The 22,566-nt window shown below is 38.7% G+C and overlaps 1 protein-coding gene and 1 long non-coding RNA gene across 3 annotated transcripts in view; one reads left to right on the top strand and one right to left on the bottom strand.

Moving 5' to 3' along the window:
- The window catches only part of PDS5B (PDS5 cohesin associated factor B), a 64,463-nt gene that overhangs the window by 36,263 nt on the left and 5,634 nt on the right, over window positions 1-22,566 (bottom strand). Inside the window, exons 2-7 of the mRNA XM_081909295.1 lie at window positions 12,796-12,919; window positions 9,398-9,601; window positions 4,107-4,193; window positions 3,821-3,918; window positions 2,722-2,848; window positions 732-812 (exon numbers count right to left, since the gene is read on the bottom strand). Of these exons, the coding sequence (XP_081765421.1) occupies window positions 732-812; window positions 2,722-2,848; window positions 3,821-3,918; window positions 4,107-4,193; window positions 9,398-9,601; window positions 12,796-12,903 (705 nt within the window). The 5' untranslated portion in view covers window positions 12,904-12,919. The remainder of the gene's footprint in view (window positions 1-731; window positions 813-2,721; window positions 2,849-3,820; window positions 3,919-4,106; window positions 4,194-9,397; window positions 9,602-12,795; window positions 12,920-22,566) is intronic.
- The window catches only part of LOC309369002, a 60,039-nt gene continuing 53,602 nt past the window's right edge, over window positions 16,130-22,566 (top strand). Inside the window, exon 1 of one of the 2 annotated variants that reach the window (XR_014167996.1) lies at window positions 16,130-16,330. This is a non-coding gene — a long non-coding RNA (uncharacterized lncRNA). The remainder of the gene's footprint in view (window positions 16,331-22,566) is intronic. The other variant, XR_014167997.1, reaches the window with a different exon arrangement.

Consider the following 22,566-nt stretch of genomic DNA (forward strand, 5'->3'; position numbering starts at 1 on the left):
TTAACGCAATGAGCTTTCAAACGTAAGAGAAATCGTATTTATTTATTATTACATCTATATCGTGCCTTTCACCCCAAAGGATTCAATTTTCGTTCAATTTGTTTTAAAACATATGTGCAATGGAAACCACATTTATGCAGAATAAAGGATAACAATCATTGGGTACAGCTGAAAATAAAACATTTCACAATCTACATTAATGATTCTCCGGAAGAACACTGCTGTGCCTAGAGCACTGCTATGACAGTCTTTTTCGTTTCTGGCAGAGACACTGTCTTTTTCTTGTACTGAAACAACACCACAAGCTATCGGGAAGTTTCAGAACTCAAATGAAAGCACTGCTCTTAACCTTTAAAGCCCTAAACAGCTTTGGATCCAAATTATTTGTTGGATTGCCATATCAATCCACCCATTGACCAAGAATGCCATCTAAGGCCTTTCTCCAGATCCCTGCACCATCTGAAGTGTGATAGGTAGCAGCTGGAGAAAGAGAGAGTGCACTTTTCCTGTGGTGTTCCATGTGGAATACTTTCCCCGAGAAGGCCTGCTTAGAGACCATGTTACTATTATTTTGGTGTCCCTACAGAAACTGTTCTGCTTTCTAAGGGTTCTAAGCACTTTTAACTTAGGACAATTTTAACTGACTCTCTGGATATGCACGTACTTAGTCATCATCAAATTATATATTTTACTCAGTTTCATCTGCACAGTCACTTTAAATCCTCACTTACATTAGTAATGTATGGTTCAATAGCTTGGGCCGTCCTCTTCAGTAAAGCCTTTGCCAAGTCATATGCTTGTTTGTTTAAGTTCTGAAAGGTATATTTCAGACAGGAAACGCTGTAAAAGTGTGCTTGAAATGTATGCTCAGATACAAAAAAGTGAATTCACGTAACTGGCTTTTTGCAAATCTTCACAAACAAGATGGACAAATGCCAATTTTAAAAAAGGATACCCACAAGTATTGCACACACAAAAACCCACTATGATTACAATATATAGAAACAACTATTGAGTTGCTCAATGCAGTGTCAAACTTTCAAAGCTCAGAAAAAGGCTACTACGCAGGCTGCAATCCTCTATGTGCTTTGTTGTTGTTGTTTAGTCGTGTCCGACTCTATGTGACCCCATGGACCAGAGCATGCCAGTCCAGAGCAAACCCAGCCAGATGGGCAGGGTATAATTTTATTATTATTTTGATGATCATGATGAAAAAGTTCAGGACACTTACAGCAAAGTCTACTGCAACTTTACTCAGAAGTAAATTCAACTTTGTTCAGCTGAACTTGTGTATAAATAAAAGCACATACAACTGTAGCCTTAGCCTTTGAAGTAATTGTTTTTGTACAGTATCCTTGCATGGATACAGAAAGAGCCTAACAAAAATCTGTCTTGCCTCTAAGCAAGTGTAATTCTGCAGTGTATGTGGGCTGCACGTCCAAAGGTTTGGGATTATGTTTCAAGGTTGTATAAAAGCTTTATTTAGTTGCAAATGAATATTTAGTTGTTATAGTAACCAGTTAACACACATCCTTGTTCACAAAACATGCAAAAATGAAAATCAGAAACTCAATTTAAATTGCTTTTTCCCCTTGATGGTATTAAATTATTTAACTCAATTAACCCTGTGAAAAACGGAGTCAGGTTAAATTCAGTTATAAAATACTGTTGAACAATAGCTAGGTCAATTTCATTTCAAGATCAATTAATAATGACTAACTGAAAAGTGTACCATGTGAATCCTAAGATGTAATGCTTTCAAATAAAAATTAAAAGCCAGTTGATACTCTTGTGTTTCCAGATATTAATAGTTCTTTGCATCCAGAAATCTGAAACAGCTAATTACACTTCCAAAAACTGGGAAAACCAACATGAAATAATATACATGTAGCCAAGGCAACTTTTCAACAGTCCTCCAAATATGGTGCCTCAAGAAATAACAAAATGGCAAATACACACAGTCTTTATACTCTTGACCAAGCAATGAAGCATTGATAGGATTAACCACAAAAAGGTAGAAACTTGAGCTTTCCCTGTGCTATCTAGAGTTTCCTTCCCAAATGTAATTGTTCTTTCCCAAATCAGCTTCAGGAAAAGAACAAATATTTGGCTGAGACACAGCTAGTCAGAACAACGAAGACATAGAGAAATACTGTAATTTGCACCCTTATGTTCCAAGACTGCAAGACACATCAAGTACTTGAAATATGAACATTTATATTAACATGATTTAGTTAATGTTAGCCTTACAAATTATTATTCAGAAGGGTCATCCATCTGCCTACTTAGCCTAGTTGCACACAGCTTTTCTGCACTCTCCTATCCCAGTAAGTGCCACGACAGGGAACACAGCTCTGCTTGCCCTTCTTCTAGAATGGAAGAGCTACTAACAGTGCCATTTGAGGACAGAAGAGGAAAACACAGACGTGAATGGTGTTTGCCCAGTGCTATCTGCCATTAAACTCAAGCAACTCAAGCAACGCTGAGCTGAAACAAATGCAGTTCTCCAACGTCTCACAAAAAGAGAGTTGATCTCTGTCTAAGAAGTGGAAACAAGGGATGGAGATCTTGGCCAACTTTATCGCTTCAGTTTGGCAGTCTAACCTTGGTTACAGAGCCACGAATAAAAGGTAGCTGCACTGTAACTTTGCCACATACCAAGTTGAAAGTCAAATAAAAGTAACAGAGGTGCCAGGAAATTAGGAAAATGTTACTGCTTACCTTATGTGCAGGCACCAGGTTAACTAAAACTGTATCCAAAAGCTCCTGAGACACTGTATCACCTTCACAAATTATAGAGCTCATCAAATCCACCATATGCATATGAACCTTTTGATTATGACCATTGCTGAAATCAAGAGGAACAGGTTTTCAGCTCATTAGCACAATATAATCCACTATGGTTCAGCCATAAGATAAATAAGTAAAATAAACTATTATTAAATTTATCCAATATTTCCTTCAAGGAGTTCAGAGTAGTAAACATGATTTCCCCTCGTTCTATCCTCACAACAAGCTGAGAGATAGGTGACTGGCCCAAGGTCACCCAGTGAAATTCACGGCTGAGGGGGCATTTGAACCCTGGTATCCCAAGTCCTATTCTGCTTAGTCTAAATTATGAAGTTACGGGAGCATAGATAAGAGAAGTTAGGCTGTCCTTAGGAGGACACACTCCTTCCCTCTCTCCTGGCAAATGTCATCATACAGAGCAACTAAGGTAGTTTCTGTACAAATATTGGGTCAAAACCCAGATTGAAATGGATCTAGAAAATCAGTTTCAGCCAAAAGAACCTGGATCTGGCCCATGACCACCTGCTTGAAGACCTTGCCCATGAAGGGGAGATTAGAATGTACTTCATGCCTTCCCTTTTCAATTCAGCCCTGTGAATTTGTCTGCCCCATGTCTAACATCATATGATGTCAGGTGGATGTGGTTTGAGTCAAACCATACTGCTGGCCAAATGGAGACATCTGGCAAGTCAGAGGTTCCCTACCACTAGCGTATAGGATTGCAACCTTACTCAATTACTTTAATGAACAATGCATCTGTGGCTTGGAAAATTCAGAGTGTTTTAAGTAGCCTGGGCACCTGTAACTCTGGTACTGATCCCTAACAATTTGAAATAGAGGCAACCCCCGATTTGTGCATGGGTTGCATTCTGGGTCATTGTGTGTTCCATCCCATTTTCCAACCACTTCCAGGTTGCTGCGATGTGCGTGTGCATGGTCATATGAAAGTGTGCAAATTAGTCGTTGCTTGTACTATTTTAATCCCAATCTTTCCATGAATAAATTTGTTGTTAAAGATATATATACTTACTTGATTACAGAAAACAATGTTCTGTACAATTGTGTGAAAATTTCATTGCTATCTTCGAGTTCAAAGCATATGTTGTAAGATTTAACCCACGCAATGTTCTATATAGGAAAAGAAGACAGTTAATGTATCTGGAACAGCAACCTAAGAAAAAGATAAAAGGTAAGTCTTGTGGTGTCTACTAGCATGATTTTGGATCTCCACCCATTGAGATTTTTAAAAAGTGAACATTTTGCCTGTTTTAAAGCAACTACGGATAGCTTATAAATAGAAAATAATTTACACTTGCCTCAAGCAAATAAAAATATCTATTGAACTGTGGACTTTTTGTATCTTCTAATCCTTTCAATTGCCTTGTTATGAACATAAATATATCCTGCAAAGGAAAGAACAGGTATTTATTTCACATACATAACGAATATATACTAGTTGCATAAGCATTCACTTCGACTGAAAAATCATTTCTCTATGAACTAGAATTCGTAACATATTTTAACTAACCTCTTATTCTCACAATCAAAGTCTGAAGCACATAAAAAGACAGAAAATATTAGGAACATCAATCAGGATTTTGCAGCACTTGTTTTCACTTTAATTTTATTCTGAATCAGGTTTTGAGCTTTCAGTCTATTACAGTGAATAATGACAGAATGAAGTCCTGGTAATAATTATTATCATTATTAATTATTAAATTTGTGGGAGAGAGTCCTATAGTTTAACTATGCACTGCATGGCAGGAAGAAGTATTTTTCAGCAATTTCAGCAGCAACAAGAGATGCAGTGGGAAATCATGGGAACAGCTCCTCAATCTTTCCATGACTGTTCAATTCACACACATGGTCTGACCACCCTAAGCCTTTCCCAAGGGAAGCCAGAACGGATGATAAGTATAAAAACTCATTTGCGTTTACCAACCTGCAGAAAGCAAAATAAACGAATTTTCACAACTCTCCATACGGAGTGCACACAAGTCTTGAAATGAAAAGGGCTGCTGGAAGCAAGATTTCCTAGATACAGCCACCAGGGGGCTTTCCTTTGGACAACTTGTGTGCATAACAGCCCCTATACAGTGTGTGAGCCATTCAAGAGGACAAACCAAGTGTGAGGGAGCTGTCACCTAAGAAGTTTTAAAAAATAGGGGATGCTGAGCAGTAACCTAGAGAAGAGTAACAACTGATAATGAGAATATACAGATGGAGGCGCTGAAAAACACGAGGAATCAAAAGAGCTGTCAAATCTGCAGACACATGAGTCAGAAGCGTAAGGCACAGTGGAGGAGCAGGTTTCAGAGCTTGGCATTTCAGCATCGCCTCAAATAAATCCAAACAATGAGGTGGAATATATGCTCAAAATAATTTTGTCTTCTCTACTAGAAGGTCTGGGTGTCCAAAAGGATGGCACAACACCACGTCTTCCAAAGCGCTTCTCGGTTTTAGCTCTATGTCTCACATGCTAGAGTCAATGTGGCAACTGGGTCATTGAGAGCACTGCCGTTTGAGAGGTTTTGCTGAAGAAAACTCTGCTGCTTGAAAAGTTTACACGTATTCTATTGGGAAAGTGAAAGTTAATGGGATAGGGTTCTTGTCCTCCCTTCTTTCGCTTGTTTGAAATGCCTTTTCCCAAGTAATTTGTCTGGCTAAAATCAAAGTACTGTAACATCAGCACTGACAGACATGCATTTGAAAAGCTAGGTTTATGAAATATATTGTTGTTGGGAAGAAACATTTCAAAATAATTTGTCTGGGAATCAAGACTGTTGACACTGACAATGTTAAAAAAGCACTTTCGAAAAGCTGTGCTTGTGAAATACATCGTTGCGATGAAGGGAGTAAATATGAACAATCTAGTAAAAGAGGACTGTGAAGCTAGACATCATTTCTTTTAACTTTTGACTTATAAAAAGTAATACTGAACACTTTCAAAACACACTACATAAAGGTTAACCAAGTAGTCATTTCAAGTGGAAACGAATGTACTTGGCAATTTAACATAAAAATACTATTGCCTAAAAGAAATGTACCAATCTGAATTTCAACAGAGGGGGTAAAATAATGATGATGAGGGAAGCAACAAGGGAAGACTATGAATAAGTCTAGTTAGGCTTCAGTTCACAATCAATTAGCCAACCTGAGTTAATATGGTACCAATCCACTTACTTCAAACTGGTCTTCTACAGTCAAAGTGAGTTATCTGAACTAACTGAGACATAGACCGTAGCTTCAGAAATTTCAGTGTTGACAACAAGGTAAAGAGACCTACACCTATCAAAACGATGTAGCTTCATTCCAATATAACTGTAAACTTTTTAAATAGAGTTTACTGGGGTTTGTACATCTGAATCAGATACAGCTCACTAACAACAAACTACAACCTTTATGGCTTGTCAATCTCAGACTGTGCTAACTGTATATTATCATTATCTTTACCTTTTATTAACTTGCTATCCTAGTTTGTTGCTGCCCACCTGCTGACCCGAGACACAAATGAAGAGCAGGTAAAAAATTAAACCCCTCACACAGCTAAGGGACTCTCACTGGTGCTTTCTTAGACCTTGCACTGTGTCCTCTCTCTGCATGCTAGGAGACTCCTGTTGTTGTTTTTTTACAATTTAGTACACCATCCAACCTAGAGCTGTATACACATGGCCTCTCTAAACTTTTCTCCTATATGTGGGTGGAGAAATGGGGAGGGGGAGGCATTTCACTGACTTTCCCCAAAGAGAGTAGAAATTATCCAGTAACATCTTAGGGCTGAGGTTCACTGTTAGAAGCAGCACTGTGCTGACCCTTTACCAGTACCACAAAGAAGAAACCACATCTGGAACTGTGAAGTGGATTAGATTCCCCACCCCCAACAGATCAGTATTACATCCAGAGCCATGTAGTCCTTTTTTCCATTCTCCCCAAAACACCTGTATGTGAAAATACAACAGTTAGCTTTTCACATGCAGTAGGATGTGGGAATTGTTGGGTTATTCAAGCAAACTGATTGATCAATCTATCCCACAGCAATTAAATTGCCAGATTATTGTTCTACAGAACAAGAAATCTACAGTCAGACTTGGTGAAAAGAAAATAAGGTTGTTGTTTTTAAGAAACTTTTCTGGAAACAATGTTTCCCACACTTGGGACTCCAGCTGTTTTTGGATTGCAACTCCCATCATCCCTAGCTAACAGGACCAAGTTTGGGAAACAATGATATAGAACAAGGTAATTTAAAAAAACCAATCTGTCCATAGTAAGGAGCATAAGGAACTCTAGACTGAGTTCAGACTCAAACTATGTATTAACAGTAAATAAATTCACAAAATTATCTTTACTGTATTTCTGCAAAACCCAGGAAACCACTAATTATAGGAGAACCATTTTCTTTAAAACCACTGTTCTGAGAACTGTACAAACACAGAAAGATAATCAGCATGATTTATTCTGCATCTTTAAAATGGATTACAATTAGGGTTGTGTGCCAATTAAAATTTAAATCCATTACTCGTGTGTGTTTTAGTTGATTAATCTGTTAGCTAAATCTGCATACATTTGCATATGGGTAAAAGCAATATTTCAGAAGAAAGAGGCGTATTCACTTGTTTTTACATGATGCACACGTTCATTGTGCCAGGTATCATCATTCCCATGTGTTAGAGAAATGGGGGGAAGTGCCTTTCAAGATAGCCCCTTCCTTTTGCAGTTTAAGTACTTGTATTAAAATATTTTTCTAAAAAAAATATTCTGTCCAATTAATCATGAGCACATTTTCATCTGATTGAAAGGATTTAAAAAACAACAACACACTTACAGCCCTAATTAAAATGAATGTCACATATAATGGTTTTAGAATCAATAAAAGCAGCAATAAGCCACTCAGAAGTGCTGAAACGGAGGATAGAATAGCTGAAAAAGACAAGGACTTTATTATGGACAATAGCAGCCAGACACCTGTAAGGAACTGAGCTGAAAAACTAGAGTCCATGACACACAACACACCATTTTCGATGCCCATTCCATTACAAAGATGCAGCACTCTGAAACTCCTTAGAATTATTATTTTAGGAGGAAAAAGAAGATATGTAACTGGAATAATCCACTATGGTTTATCATAATGTGCAATCCCCTCTTCTGGCATGGCCACAAGGAAATGAGGAGTCTTTGCTTCAGTTTCAATTAATCAGAGTTAGTCTTACATGGTAAACTGTGGCTAATCTTAACTATGATTCGCTTGTTAACTTCAGCTTAAAGTTGCACTTGTTTCAAACAAGTTCATAACAATTAAATTATTGTTATAAATGAATCGCAGTTGAGTTTAACCAATTTTGCCAAGCTCAGATAAAACAACAAGCTGTAGTTAATCCAAAACAAAAATGAAAGCTTCTGAACCCTTCTTCACAACCACACTGGAGGAGGAAAGGTAAGAGGAAGACCCCCAAGGAAAACCTAGGCTCTTCTCCACAGAAAACCTGAACCATACTCTAGGCCCTGATAACATTATGATGAAACTACATTTTGCCTGGCGAGTTTATAAAACAGTGCCCATGTCCCTAGCAAATGGTCACAAAATGACACTCATTTTCATTCACTACTGGACAACGTTTTTCCAGCAGCTTCTTGACAGCGCTATCATAAAAGAGGCAAATGGGAGTCAACAACTAAGTTCCATAACATACAACTTTGTCATTTATTGTACAGATGCATGGGTCTCGGAAAACAAATACAACAAACTGCAGACAATATAGCTGAGCAAGATGGAACTGCTGAAAGCCATAAACATAGATACTACTTGCTAAGATCAGAACACTTCATAATACAGAAACATATCTCTACCTAAAATTCAAACTACTTTAGAATTCACGTAGTCAAGGGAAAAAATGCCAAATGACTTGCCATAATTCGACCCCAAATGCCATAATTTAACAAATTAGTATCTTTTGATAGCAGCCAACTGACAATATTTATTATTCATATGAACACACACACACAAATAACTTTACGGTCATTAGAAGGCATACAGAATGCCAGTGGTTATTAATTGTTTAGTTTTAGTTTTTGCCTGTAGGAATAGCTTTAAACCTACACAGCTCCCTTGCCAACAGCTACTCAAATAAAGTTCTCATTTAAGGGTCATAGGAACGCACAACTGCATTTAGCACTTGCAAAATTTTATTTCAGGATTCTTTAACAGGCAAAATGTCCCTGCTTATCGACTTTTCAATTTTCCTAGGCTTTGTTTTGCAGCACAGATCAATCTGTGATAAATAACAGGCAACTGTCACTCCAAGCCTAAATACACTGTAGCAAATATTATCAGTCCTTCCCTTCAAACTGGGCCTATAAAACCAGACTACACCTTAACAATTCCCACACTGATCCTACAACAAATCACTTAAAAATACCTAGCTAACTTCTGAAAATGGAGCCAGTGCTTTAAAAAATATTTCATTCACATCAGTTAGAATATGCAGTGTGAAAGCTCTGCTGAAGAGTTCTAACCTCTCAATTGTTTGTTTTTGAATGTTTAGAAATAGACATAAAACAGCACTACTGCTCATCCGAAGTCACAGAAAATAAGGATGACATGCAATCTTACCTTAAGTTTATCTGGTGAAGTGTATGGTGCTTCAGGAGCATATATTCTAAAAATATCAGCAAGACAACAAGCTACGAGCAAGCGTACATCTTTATCAGGATGCTTAAGGAAAAAATCGGAGGCAAGATGTAAAGCGAGATTTAGATAGAGCTCCTTTTCTTCTTCAGAGTCCTGGTCCATATCCATGAATGTTTTGACAACCATCTGCCAAAAGAAAGTTCCAAGATAAACAACATTCTCTAGAAAAAACAGCCCATATTAAAAAAAACCCACATACATTAAAAGGGCTATTTTTCTTTATGAGCTTCTTCATTTTCCTGACTATTTCGACTTTTCCGTAATGAGGGTAGAATATTGTAAGCTTCAAATTGGTTGAATGTCAAAGTATTTAATCTACAGTCATGTGACAAATAATATTTGCATTACATCTTTGCTAATAGAACATACAGTGGTACCTCGGGTTAAGTACTTAATTTGTTCCGGAGGTCTGTTCTTAACCTGTAACTGTTCTTAACCTGAAGCACCACTTTAGCCAATGGGGCCTCCTGCTCCTGCTGCGCTGCTGGAGCACGATTTCTGTTCTTATCCTGAAGCAAATTTCTTAACCCGAGGTAATATTTCTGGGTTAGCAGAGTCTGTAACCTGAAGCGTATGTAACCTGAAGCATATGTAACCTCAGGTACCACTGTATCAACATGCAATGGCACTAGGAATAAATACACAGCAAAGATGGTTGCTGCTGACAGGAATGTACAGTCAAAATAAATCTGTATCTGAGAAAATAGATTCTGGCTAAAAAGGTTGCACTTGTTTAAGGTGCCACAAGTTTGCTTTTGCTGCAGCAAATCAACACAATCGCTCTTCTCACTTCCCTTGGGGAAGGGCCATAGCTCAGTGGTACAGACAGTCCTGCATGTAGAAGGCCCCAAATTTTATCTTCCGGTAGAGCTGGGAGAGACTCTTGCCTGAAATCCTGGAGAGCTGCTTTCAGACAGTGGAGTCAATACTGAGCTAGATAGACCAGGGTTTTGATTCAGTGTTTGGCTGCTTCCTATCTTCCTATATATAAAAATGTAAGTCTGCCATCGTACAGCCCCTGTTGGGAGGATTTGCAGGAGCAAAAGAGAAGACAGGTTGCACAAATGCAGTGAATATGGTATGTAAGTGAGAAGGGAGAGACATTGAAAGGGGGGGGGGAGTAGTGGTTTAAAACAATGGCTGAACTTCAAGTAAAGCATGGAAAGAGAGGAAAGCAACAGAGGTTTGAGAGAAATGGGGATAGAGGGGCACACAGGGAACTTGTGATTTAAAACAACAGAACTGTTTGAATAAAGCGGGGGTATATAAAACTATGCTTTTTCAGACTGTCATTTAAATATTCATTTCACTGGGAATCTTTTGATATATATATAAAAAATCTATGTTAGTCATTCTCAGAGTCGACTCATTGATATCAATGACTTGGACGCACTGATTTCAATGGATTTATTTATTATTTTAAAAGAATGTAACAAATTATTCAAGCTTCTCTGGAGTTCAGCTTTGTCATTCAAAGTACTTTACGAAAACTTTTGAAGTTCACTTACACGGCAACAAAACTTCTGGAAAATCTAACATGAAAAAGACTGTATTCTCTAACAAAACGTATTTATTACCATAAAATATTGCAATATTTTTTGCTACACACAAAAACCAGCAACCAACCTCAAGCACTAAAATTATTAAGAGCAATTTTACTCAGGCCTAATTACAAAATTACAAAGAAAAGAGTACGATCAAAGGTATACCTAGAAACTTATTTAAAAACCCAGAAGGCATCAGGTGTTTACTCTATTGAATCGATTTTGAAATTTCAAGATTTTGTAATGCGCTTGGTTGCATGAAGCACAAACAGCTGTCTATCCATATCGCCCTTTTACCAGGGGGGAAGCTAATTTATATCTGAGAAAACGTAAGCAAATCACGAATCATTTGGCCCCATAATTGTATCTTGTCTTTGAAGTGTAATATAAATGGCGTGTGATCAATTTTTAGGAGTATCTCTTTTCAAATATTTTAAAAGTAATCAATTATGTACTACTTAACACTCTAAAGATCTATACAATTATTTCCATGAGAGACTTATTAAGGCATCTATAAGATGATGACATAAAACTAAGTCGGAAACTCCACTTCTCCTTCTCTGGCCTCTGGTAATGGTGATCTCAACCAATGATTCAGCTAATTGCAAATAGGAATCCAATTAAGATACCAGCTGGGTACTGGATTCTTTTCTGTATGCAGAGAGAATAGGAGAAGCACACTGTGGAAGCAAGAAAGGGTGTAATATTTAGGCTGCACAATGTTGGGAAAGCGCCGGTTTTCATACTCAGCAAGCCGCCCACACATGATGGAGCATAACCATGTCATTTTAATATGCACAGGTTTCATGCATGGTGGGGCAAGAGAATTGTACACATACATCCAGCCTAGGTCATGTCTCAACTGCACCTCCCCTTGTATTTGTGTCCATAGACCCAGTTCCCGACATGTACGGTACTGTCGGCATGTATGATTCTCTCAAAATTCAAAACGTGCCTGCTGGTCCGAAAAAGGTTGGCAGCTTCACCTTAGACCAATAAATAATAACTACACCCAATAGGATCTATGTAAAAACTATTACATTCAATTGGGTATTTAACTAAACATTATATTCAAATTTTGACTTCCATGTCATTATTTCATTCTCGGTTTCCCAGTATCTGTGAATCTCAGAACATACTGTGCTTACTGTCACTGAGCTAGCTAGCTAGCTATGACATCTTTCTCCTTCTCCCCCCCCCCCGCCCCCACATATTTACCGAAAAACTGTGACAAACTCTTACCTCTACAGATCTGAGCAGAAGGAGGGAAGGGGACCCTTGTTTGAAAGTTTGGTAGATGTACATGATGAGAATGCTCCGCCAATTTCAGCAGCAAATTACCATATTTTTCCGTGTATAAGACGCCCCCATGTATAAGGCACCCCCTGTTTTTGGGGACTCCAAATTAAGAAAACACCCCCTCAGCACTACCCGTGTATAAGACAAGCCCCAATTTTAAACCTAATTTTTTTGTTAAAAAACCTAGTCATACACGGATAAATTTGGTAACTACAGTTCACTATGACACATTTCCATCATGTAATAGAAAAATAGGTTCTGTGGGGAAGTTTATATTCATTGCTGTAGCTCTGCAAGCCCTGTTAACTGCCATCCCCCACAACTCACAGTAGTGTTATTACTGTTTTTATTTTTTTTATATTTTTTCTAGTAATGTTAGCAGTAGTAAAAAAATTTTTTAAAAAAAGCACGGGAGAGAAAAAATATAAGTGCATGAATTAGAACTGTCCAAAATGTGTAATAAAACTGGTCACTCACTTTTAACCGCCGTACCATCTCTTCTTTAGAAATTTTATCAGATATTTCCTTAACGCCGGGTGGATAAGTAATTTTTCCATCATTGGCTCGAGTCTTTGAGTGAGCCATGATGCTGGTTTAAAACCTGGAACAGAGAAAAATTCAATTAGATAATATTTAATATCCATCACACCGTTATCTAATTTCTTTTTGTTTTGTTTTTAAGACACTGAAGTCCAAGTGGCCAATTTTATAAAGCAAGGAACAAATTTAAGTGACGTGCAAACAATTCTACCTGAACTGTGCTACACTTTTACACATCCAATACGTATGCAATTGTACCACATCTGCTAGTAATCAGACACCGAACAAGCCAACTAGCTCAATATGAAAGTTACCATAGATATAGCCAAGACACAAGAGTTTACAATCTCATTTAAACTAAACCTATATAATTTTCCCTCCTACTGCAAATGTAGAGAAACTGACATTTTGACACTTTTAAGAAGCGGGTCAGGGATTCAGAATAAGAGAAAGCAAAAGAGACAGCCATAATGCATAATTTCAAAAACGGAATTAGTTAATTTATAATTTAATGTCTGAATATAGCACATGCTTCAAAGGAGACTCTTAATCTCACCTCAACAGAATCCTCCTCAAGTTTTAACTTTTCTACATGTAGACAGAAATATATATATCTAGAATCATGGTGTGTGCATACGCACATACATATATGTGTGTGTGTGTATATATACACACACACACACACACACACACACACACACACACAGTGGTACCTCGGGATGTGAACGGGATCCGTTCCGGAGCCCCGTTCGCATTCAGAAGCAAACGTAACTAGCGACGGCACATCTGCGCACACGTGCGTCGTTTTTCGTCGCTTCTGCGCATGATGTCATTTTGAGCGTCTGTGCATGCGCAAGCGGCGAAACCTGGAAGTAACGGGCTCTGTTACTTCTGGGTTGCTGCGGAGCACAACTCGAACACACTCAACATGAAGCATATTCAACCCGAGGTATGACTGTACATACATACATATATACATACATATATATATATATATATACACACACACACATATGGAAATTCTGCTATATGAAGAACATTTATCCAAAATAATCTGTGATACAATACATCCCTAAGAACAAATGTGCCTCAGTAGATCGATTGGCACAGGAGCCCTCTTTCTTCCTACCCAGGCTGACCCTTCCCACAATTACTTCTAAAGAAGTAATTCGCAGGACAGAAATCAAGACAGAGAGATGGTTGTAATGTATAGCATACAGTTAGCAAGCAACTTCCCATTACAAGAGTGGTTGGCACACACTGGTGTACATGTTGTTGAGGATGAATCAGGGCATGGTGAGCCTCCGCTAAATACTCTCACACTCCCCTCCCATAGCAGCTACTGTACCTCGTAGGGGATAAGCCAGTTCCCTGATAAGAAACATTACAAGATGGAAAAACATACACTCATATTAGAATTGAGGTCAACTGTGTCTTTTAAACTACTATAAAAATGTAAAGGGACACTTGACCATTAGGTTCAGTCGTGGCCAACTCTGGGGTTGCGGCGCTCATCTTGCTTTATTGGCTGAGGGAGTCGGCATACAGCTTCCGGGTCATGTGGGCAGCATGATGACTAAGCCGCTTCTGGCAAACCAGAGCAGCACACGGAAACACCATTTACCTTCCCGCCGGAGCGATACCTATTTATCTACTTGCACTATGACGTGCTTTCGAACTGCTAGGTTGGCAGGAGCAGGGACCGAGCAACGGGAGCTCACCCAGTCGCGGGGATTCAAACTACTGACCTTCCAATCAGCAAGTCCTAGACTCTGTGGTTTAACCCACAGCACCACCCACCCATTATTCCATATAAAACTATTTATAAGGGATAGAAGATAAGCTATCTATCTATCTATCTATCTATCTATCTAAAAAAAATGAGAAAAGCAACTCCCAAGAGATGCTGCAGCATTTGATAATGGAAGACACAGCAAAGTATATAGTAAAAAGTCATAATGAAAAGATGCTCATACTAAATCTAAGGTAAACAGAATCAGAAAAGTTTCTTGGTTATTCTAGCTAGGACCCCTTTTTTAAAAAAAGCATGTCAAATATTACCAAAAATACACTGTGCTGCTTTGGAATACTATAAACTAAAAATGAACAAAACAAAAATTAAGATTATACGCTAGATGCATTTCCACGCACAAGAAAACAAATGCAACCAAAGTTAAGAAAGCAGAATAAAAATGTACTAAAATCCTATTAAAATAAACAAACAAGGAAGTCATTTCTTAAGGAGCCCTGAGCTCAACAGGATTATTCTGTATGCGTCTTGCTTAACCACAGTGTTACTAACGGCCTCCTATAATAACCCCCAATCTCCATTCCACACATATTTACTTCATGTAGCCCTACTCAACCCACAAGTGGACAGAAAAGGGGTATTGGTTGGGAAATACATTAGTGGCCATCCTACCCTAAAATCCATGATCCATGTCACATTTTATATAACATAGTAAGAGTCAATACAGGGTACACACAAGACCACTGTAAAGTACACAGGATTTTCCCCCATCTTAATTGTTTGCCTAAATGCCCTTGCCTGTTTAGAAGCATGCACACACCACTTTTGCAGCATTCCACACAGGTTTCTTATAAAAAGCATTTCCAAATGACTTAAGCCAGGCAAGAGTCAATATATTACATTCCAGCAACAAGCTTTAAAGTAATCAAGATTCAATAGCTGCCTTTTCATCTAAGGTCCTTAAAAGTTTCATTCATTTTATATCAGGGAATCACAGAAGCCATGAGACAAATCAAAGAATTAGATGTTCTCAGGCATTTTGGATTACTGATAGAACATACACATGCAGTCTCTATGTTCCAAAGCACAGGTTTTTCCTCTTTCAGATATATCACTTCTGAGTTATAATATACTTTTTAAGGCACAGGTGACGCCTGTCTGTGACTGATGAGGTCCATCATATGTGAGATATAATATACATATTAATACATAGGCCTCATAATTCACAGGCAGGAGCATTAGAATGGTTAGTGTACTTTAAAATATAGAGAACTGTAATTTGGTGCACACACAGCTGAATCGCTCCAATTCTGAGAAAGTTAGAAACACAATTTTAATGTCCAGCAACTGAAATGCAGAATATCTTCTTTATAACAGTAGATAGCTCTCCAGTAGAAAGAAGCAAATGACAAGAATTAAAAGATTCTAATTTCACACACTTTTAACCATTAGATTGGGAGGGGGGAATTTCTGTGACAGTAAAGAATGTGAATACAGTACAGTAGTACCTCGGGTTAAGTACTTAATTTGTTCCGGAGGTCCATACTTAACCTGAAACTGTTCTTAACCTGAAGCACCACTTTAGCTAATAGGGCCTCCTGCTGATGCTGCGCCGCCGGAGAACGATTTCTGCTCTCATCCTGAAGCAAAGTTCTTAACCTGAAGCACTATTTCTGGGTTAGCGAAGTCTGTAACCTGAAGCGTCTGTAACCTGAAGCGTATGTAACCTGAAGCGTATGTAACCTGAAGCGTATGTAACCCGAAGTACCACTGTACATAGTACCAGTATATTGTTAGTGTTGTGTGCATAACATATATTCAGTTTAAAAGTCACACCAAATCATGAGTTGTAAAGCTTAAATGTGGCTTGACATGATACTGACATTGAGAAACGATGGTTCAAGAGTGACCAGCTAATTAAAAAGTGATGCCAAATTTTGGAAGCAGATCTAGAAGCATAGCTTCCGCAAGCTTTGTTACAGCGTGATGTTGAAATTGACAAACCATAGTTATGGCCATTGTTCTACCTCCTGAACCTACTGTGCCATAGTAGGTGCAAGAAAAAGTAATGACTGGCCATCCTGGGAAAAACAGTGACCCTAATTTTCAGTTTGAAGTAGCTTGAGCACTGAAATGCTTGCCGAAACTCAAGGTTTTGAGATATTTCTGCTAAAGAGAAAGAATAGGAGAACAGATGTGGGTATGAGAACCATATGAAGCCTTTAGTACCATCTTTGATGCAACTTCCTTCTCCCCATGCTCAGTTCTATGGTTTGGCATACTGCTCAAATAAGCCTCACTCACTATTAGAGGTTCTGCTACTTAGATCAAACATTGAAGCAGTACAAGCATAAGTCTGGTTTGGAAAGTAAGCGGAATTCATGGTTTCTCCTACAGGTTCATGTGCTTTCCACTTCTGCTTCCCCTCACAGAATCAGGAAGTGTTCAAAATTATCCAGGCACCAGGGGTGTTTTGCAACTGGTATGGGTCCAATTGTGACTACATGGAGATCTCTGGATGCCAGGATGACGACTGACATCTCCATCTGGCTGGCCCCTCCAGCTTTCTTAATCACATAAGCAGAAGACCTTATTTATTGCATTTACAGTGGTACCTCTGGTTACGTACTTAATTCGTTCCAGAGGTCTGTTCTTAACCTGAAGCACCACATTAGCTAATGGGGCCTCCCACTGCTGCTGCGCTGCCACACGATTTCTGTTCTCATCCTGAAGCAAAGTTCTTAACCCGAGGTACTATTTCTGGGTTAGCGGAGCCTGTAATCTAAAGCGCATGTAACCTGAAGCGTATGTAACCTGAGGTACCGTTGTATATCCCACTATTTATATTCCATCAATCACCAACATCATCACCCCCCCCAAAGGCACCTAGACACCACCTAGTCACATGTGATGACTGTAACCTAGGTTTAATGTACTATTTGGCGATTAGCTTATATATCTGAGTTTCTCACACTGCAGGAGAAGCTTCCGCTAACTAACCACTGATGCTTGTTATGTCTGAACTTGGGGGAACTGAGGGCTGTAGCTTAACATACCCTCTTAACCTCTTCCCCTCAGAACTGAAGACATGGATCCAGTCTCCAAAAAGCATGCTCCCAGCATGCCATAGGGCATACTGCTCAGCAGCAAGGTCACAAAAAGAATTTAAATAATCTAGATCAAAAAACTTACAAACACAGGGGAATAAGCTACTCTGAACTCTTAATACCGAACCCTTCTAGCACATGTGGACAATCTTTTTTTCTGTCCAGGGGCATGTTCCCTCAGGGATCATTTATAAGTGGCTGTGTGATGTCAGTGTGAGAGGCTGTAGCCAGTGGTAGAGCAAGAGTCAAAAGTGTGTGGAGCCAACACATTTTTCTCCTCCTATCCATGACCTGCTTTTCCCTCTTTCTGTCACCCTCTTTTCTTGCTGGGTCTTTTTCTAACACTTTTGGGAGGGGTCTTTCCCCCCACTTTTCTTATCCAGCGGTTTGCTGAGGCAGTAACAGATTGCTGAGGTCTGAACTAATTGCTGATATGTACTTTTTTAAAGTTCAGAAGTCACATAATTTTTGGCCAAGGATCACAGGTTGCCCACACCAGCTCTTCAGGGAACACTTCTATAGGGCATACCTATAGAATAGATGTGGGGGGAGGAGTATCTGTACACAGATAAAGGAAAACTGCCTGCATTAAAAGCTGTGCAAAGAATTTTCACAAATCATGACTTACAAGAAGTCACTTAAACCAATGAAGGTGTAACACCTCTTAAGTGGTGTGATGGGATGATGAGCTGCTTGTGCGTAAAATGCAAGTCCCTCAGAGTTTGATCAGGTTTTCAAACCTCTGCCTGTGACGGAGCCCCTCCGGCATGGCTGCGTCAATCGCTAGTAGAATCCGAAAGTGGTTGCTTTCGGAATCGTTTCCAACATAAAAGCTCTTTAACGGAAACACGTCTTCTGGACTCTCGGCGTGACAGTTTCCGGCGAGGAGTGGGTGTCCCTATAGGAGGTCCTGAGACCTCCCCACTGTTTTCGCTGGAAGCGTCTCTGAGCCATCCCTCCGACTCACTTTCCCTTGGAGTTCTTGCTCGCCCTCTACTGGTTCCCTCTTCCGCTGCTACTTCTCTCTCAACCTCAATGAGCCTTTGCACCTCCGGTTCTTCCGATGGCAGTTCCCTGACAAGTGGAGTTTTTCCAGTATCAAAATTATTGGTTCCTAAGCCAACCCATTGAAGTGTGTGATATACAACTGGCATTTCAGTTGCATGTTGTTGTGTTCCACAGATTTGTGGTATTCAAGAATCCCAGTTTTCATTCCAAGCACCATCTTGGATCTACACAGAAGCAATAACAACCAATAATAACATAAACTCACTAAGAATTCAGTCCCCTTCTCCGCAAATTAATTTATAGAGTCAAGCATGTTTATCTCAAAATTTTCACACTCAAGGAAACCAATTCCAGAATAAATGAATTCAAAAACAAATTAAAAAGCTGCTTGTTACCTAAAAATACATGCCATAGGGTATCTAAATTCCAACTGTCTTCCACACACAATGGAAGTTAAACTTGGAATGTGTCAAATTTTTCAGTAACTAGAAGTCACTTGCTTTTAAAAACCAAAAACAAGATGCTACAAACATTTGGTTTTGTATTTTTAATGCCACTGAACAAGTGTCCAAGACATATTTAAGTTCTAAAGAATGTTTTATTTAAGATTTATAAACTGCTTCCCAACAAACATTCATAACAATCTACAAACAGATTTTTAAAGCCTCAAATTTCGAAACTCTGCATAACATGCAATATAAAATGGCTGATTCACTCTTCAGGGAAAGCCTACTTAAAAAGGTAAGCAATATTGATTGCCCGCCCCCCAACAATGAATGCTTGAAAAACTTCTCCAAAGGAGAGAAGCAAAAAACCCCACAATAAATTACCTGTCTGTGACTTGAAATCAACCATATTCCTGAAGATACAGTAGTTAACCACAATCCTCAGATTCATACAACTTTCAGGGCTTAATCAGTTGATTATCATAGTATTCTAAAGCAACAAATTACTAGCCAACTGAAGCTCACCACAATGCTCCCCAAGAAATCAAACATTATTAGTAATAAGTAACCTTCATAAAGGAACCTTGAAAAGGAACCTCTCTCACACAGATCTATTAACTTGCCACAGTTTCAAATATTTAACAACAGAAAGGAAGCAAATATGAGCAAAAGACAATAAAGATTGCTATTAACTATACTGTATATAGTTCCATTTTACATCTGACTAGCACCAATTTATATAGTCTATGCTGACAACCCTATTTTGTAGAGAAACAAAATTTCATCCTAGTCAATCAAGTTTGGCAAAAATACTACCTACAATGTGAGTTCAAATGTCTCACTGAAGAATATCATAATGCAATCACTAGGACCTATATAGAATTTAGATATTTGTGAAACCAGCTATGTAGGCTAGAAGCAAAACTCATCAACTGCGATGACAATCCTTAATAAAAAAAAATTGCAACTCTTCCCCTAACCTTTTGTGTGGATACAAAAGAGTCTTCTGTATACGAAGTCATAGGTCTTCATAACAAATCACTGGAAATTTTGATAGGTCAGAGATGAGGACCTCTTTTTTCAGTCCAAGACAAAACGTAGTAGAATTCAGTAAGTGCTGGAGAAAGTGATTTGACTATTTAAAAAAATGTTCTGATCTGGTGACTTTACTTCAGTTTCAATGGTGGCACACCCTAAGTTCAAGGCTGCTTAGGATTTGCTGCCTCCCTTCCCGCTACACCCCATGAAAAGCCCCTCCAAGTGGTCAGGGGACACTCAGGTATATAGTCTGGGATACAGTATGGGGAAAATGGCAAAGAATCAAAGGATGGGAGAAATCACCAAAACTTAAGCAAAAGCAACCTACCCACAGAGACTTCCTAAACCTACTCAATTTTTGCTGATTCACCACATCTCAGACTGTTCCTGATTGTCTCCATACCATTAGCAGAGACTTTTTAGGGTGGCATCAAGACCTAGAGCCATTGTGTAAAGTGTCTCTTGGTTGGTTGCAAGTGGTTTCAAGCCTATAATAGCCTTGTAATGCTATAGTCAATGTTCTTATTGCCATGTTGCAGATGCATGGCTGAAGCCAAGACTGAAAGTGAAGACAATAGTATTTAGTGTCCACATCCCATCAGTTGAGGACAGACAATTGGTTGTGGACATACTCAGATTATGGAACTTCGTGCCTTGGAGAGTTAACATCAAGCCTCCTCTCTTTCGGTCCTTTGCAAAACAGTTTAGACACTTTTTATTCTGGCAGGCATGATCTGCTAGGACAATTTTTAATGGTCTGATCACTTGCCTTAAGGTGTTTTTAACAATTGTGCCTGTACCTTGCATTATTGCATTGGTATGTTTTATAAACTGATTTTGTGAGTTGTTTTTAGCCTGAATACTGTGTTATACTAGAATAATGCAGTATATATTTCTATAAATTCACAATAGTGAGTTCATGGCAGAAATGAGATTTTTACCAGGCATTTTCATAACTCAGTCTCAGTTCAACCCCACTGTTTGTATAGGCCAGGGCAGAAGGAAGGAACAAGTGGGAAAGTGTTTCTAACCCTGGCCCTTGGTGGACACCTCCATTGCCAGTCGGGTTCTGCTGCCAATGGAGGTGCCCTAGGTGGACATCTAAATTCCCTCCAGTGCAGTAGATTACGGGGTTGCATCGCTCTTCCCACTACCCTTTCCTGTATGTTTTCCAGCTTAACAATATCATTTATGAAATTAGTTGTTCGAGGATGTGCCTGGTGTGTTTTTTAATGATGTACCAAAAATGCATATAATTAAGCTTCTTCACAGCCACGGTCAGTTCAGACCCACCAGCAGATTTTGTTAGTGCGCATCACTTGACACATCCTTACATTCAGTCTCCCTACCATTTTGTTGCCCAACAACCCCACACAGGGAATATCCTCTGCTTTTCAGAGTCTGCTTCAGATTGCACCATTCTGAAAGCATCTCTGCAATCTACAAATATACTTCGTTACTTTGATCTTTGGAGTTCTTTTAAGAACTGAAATGTGGACACCAACAGACTCCAAAGACTAGTTTCTTATTAATTTTTCAGTCAGTTCTACAACTTTATCCTTTCATCCCCGTTTTACACAGTTCTTCACAATTCACTTCCCCAAAACACTGCTTCACATATGGGCTTTTCTCTCCCAAACATCCTTGCAATTTAACATATGTTCAAGAATTTGTTTAGCTTCCCTGCAGTTTCCTTCCCTTCCTTCAGTGTTTTCTTTTATACTGACATCTTTCTCCAGAGTGTTTCCTACTTCTAGTGTGTTCACTTTTTAATAGTATCAGTTTGTTCCACAAGTACTTTCTTGGCTTGCCTTACTGTCAACTTACATTTACTATGCCATAATTTGTGCTTTTTATTTTTCTCATTTTAGCGATGCTTCATTTGTACAGCTTTTAATGCAAGTCACATTTCTTTCTACAGCCTCCTTGACTGCAATTTAACAGCAATTTCAAGAAATAGTACATTATAAATATAACTGTGACTTTCTTGACAATTTCCCACTCAGCAGAAAGTTTGGTGGTGTTACACTCACTGTTTTAAAGCAGTTGAACAGGATATTTCACATCAAATTCAAGGCACCATGGGATTTAATCATAACTCTTGTCAACCCAAATCTGCAATTATTTATTGTGTCTAAGCTTCTGGGTTTATCACAATGACATTTCCCAGTCAATTTTATTATATCAACAAGGTGGCTCCTTGATTTACTTTATTTATACCATCCAACTGTCGGTCAATGAGCTGACAATACAGTGCATTTAGTACTTATTTAGCTGGAATTTCTACATATAACAATTCTGTGGATAAGTTTGTTTCCTTTATTATGGTGGGACAGAACTTCCAACCCATGGGCCAGAT

The sequence above is a fragment of the Podarcis melisellensis genome, assembly GCF_964234715.1.
Source record: "Podarcis melisellensis genome assembly, chromosome: 4".
Lineage (NCBI taxonomy): Eukaryota > Metazoa > Chordata > Lepidosauria > Squamata > Lacertidae > Podarcis > Podarcis melisellensis.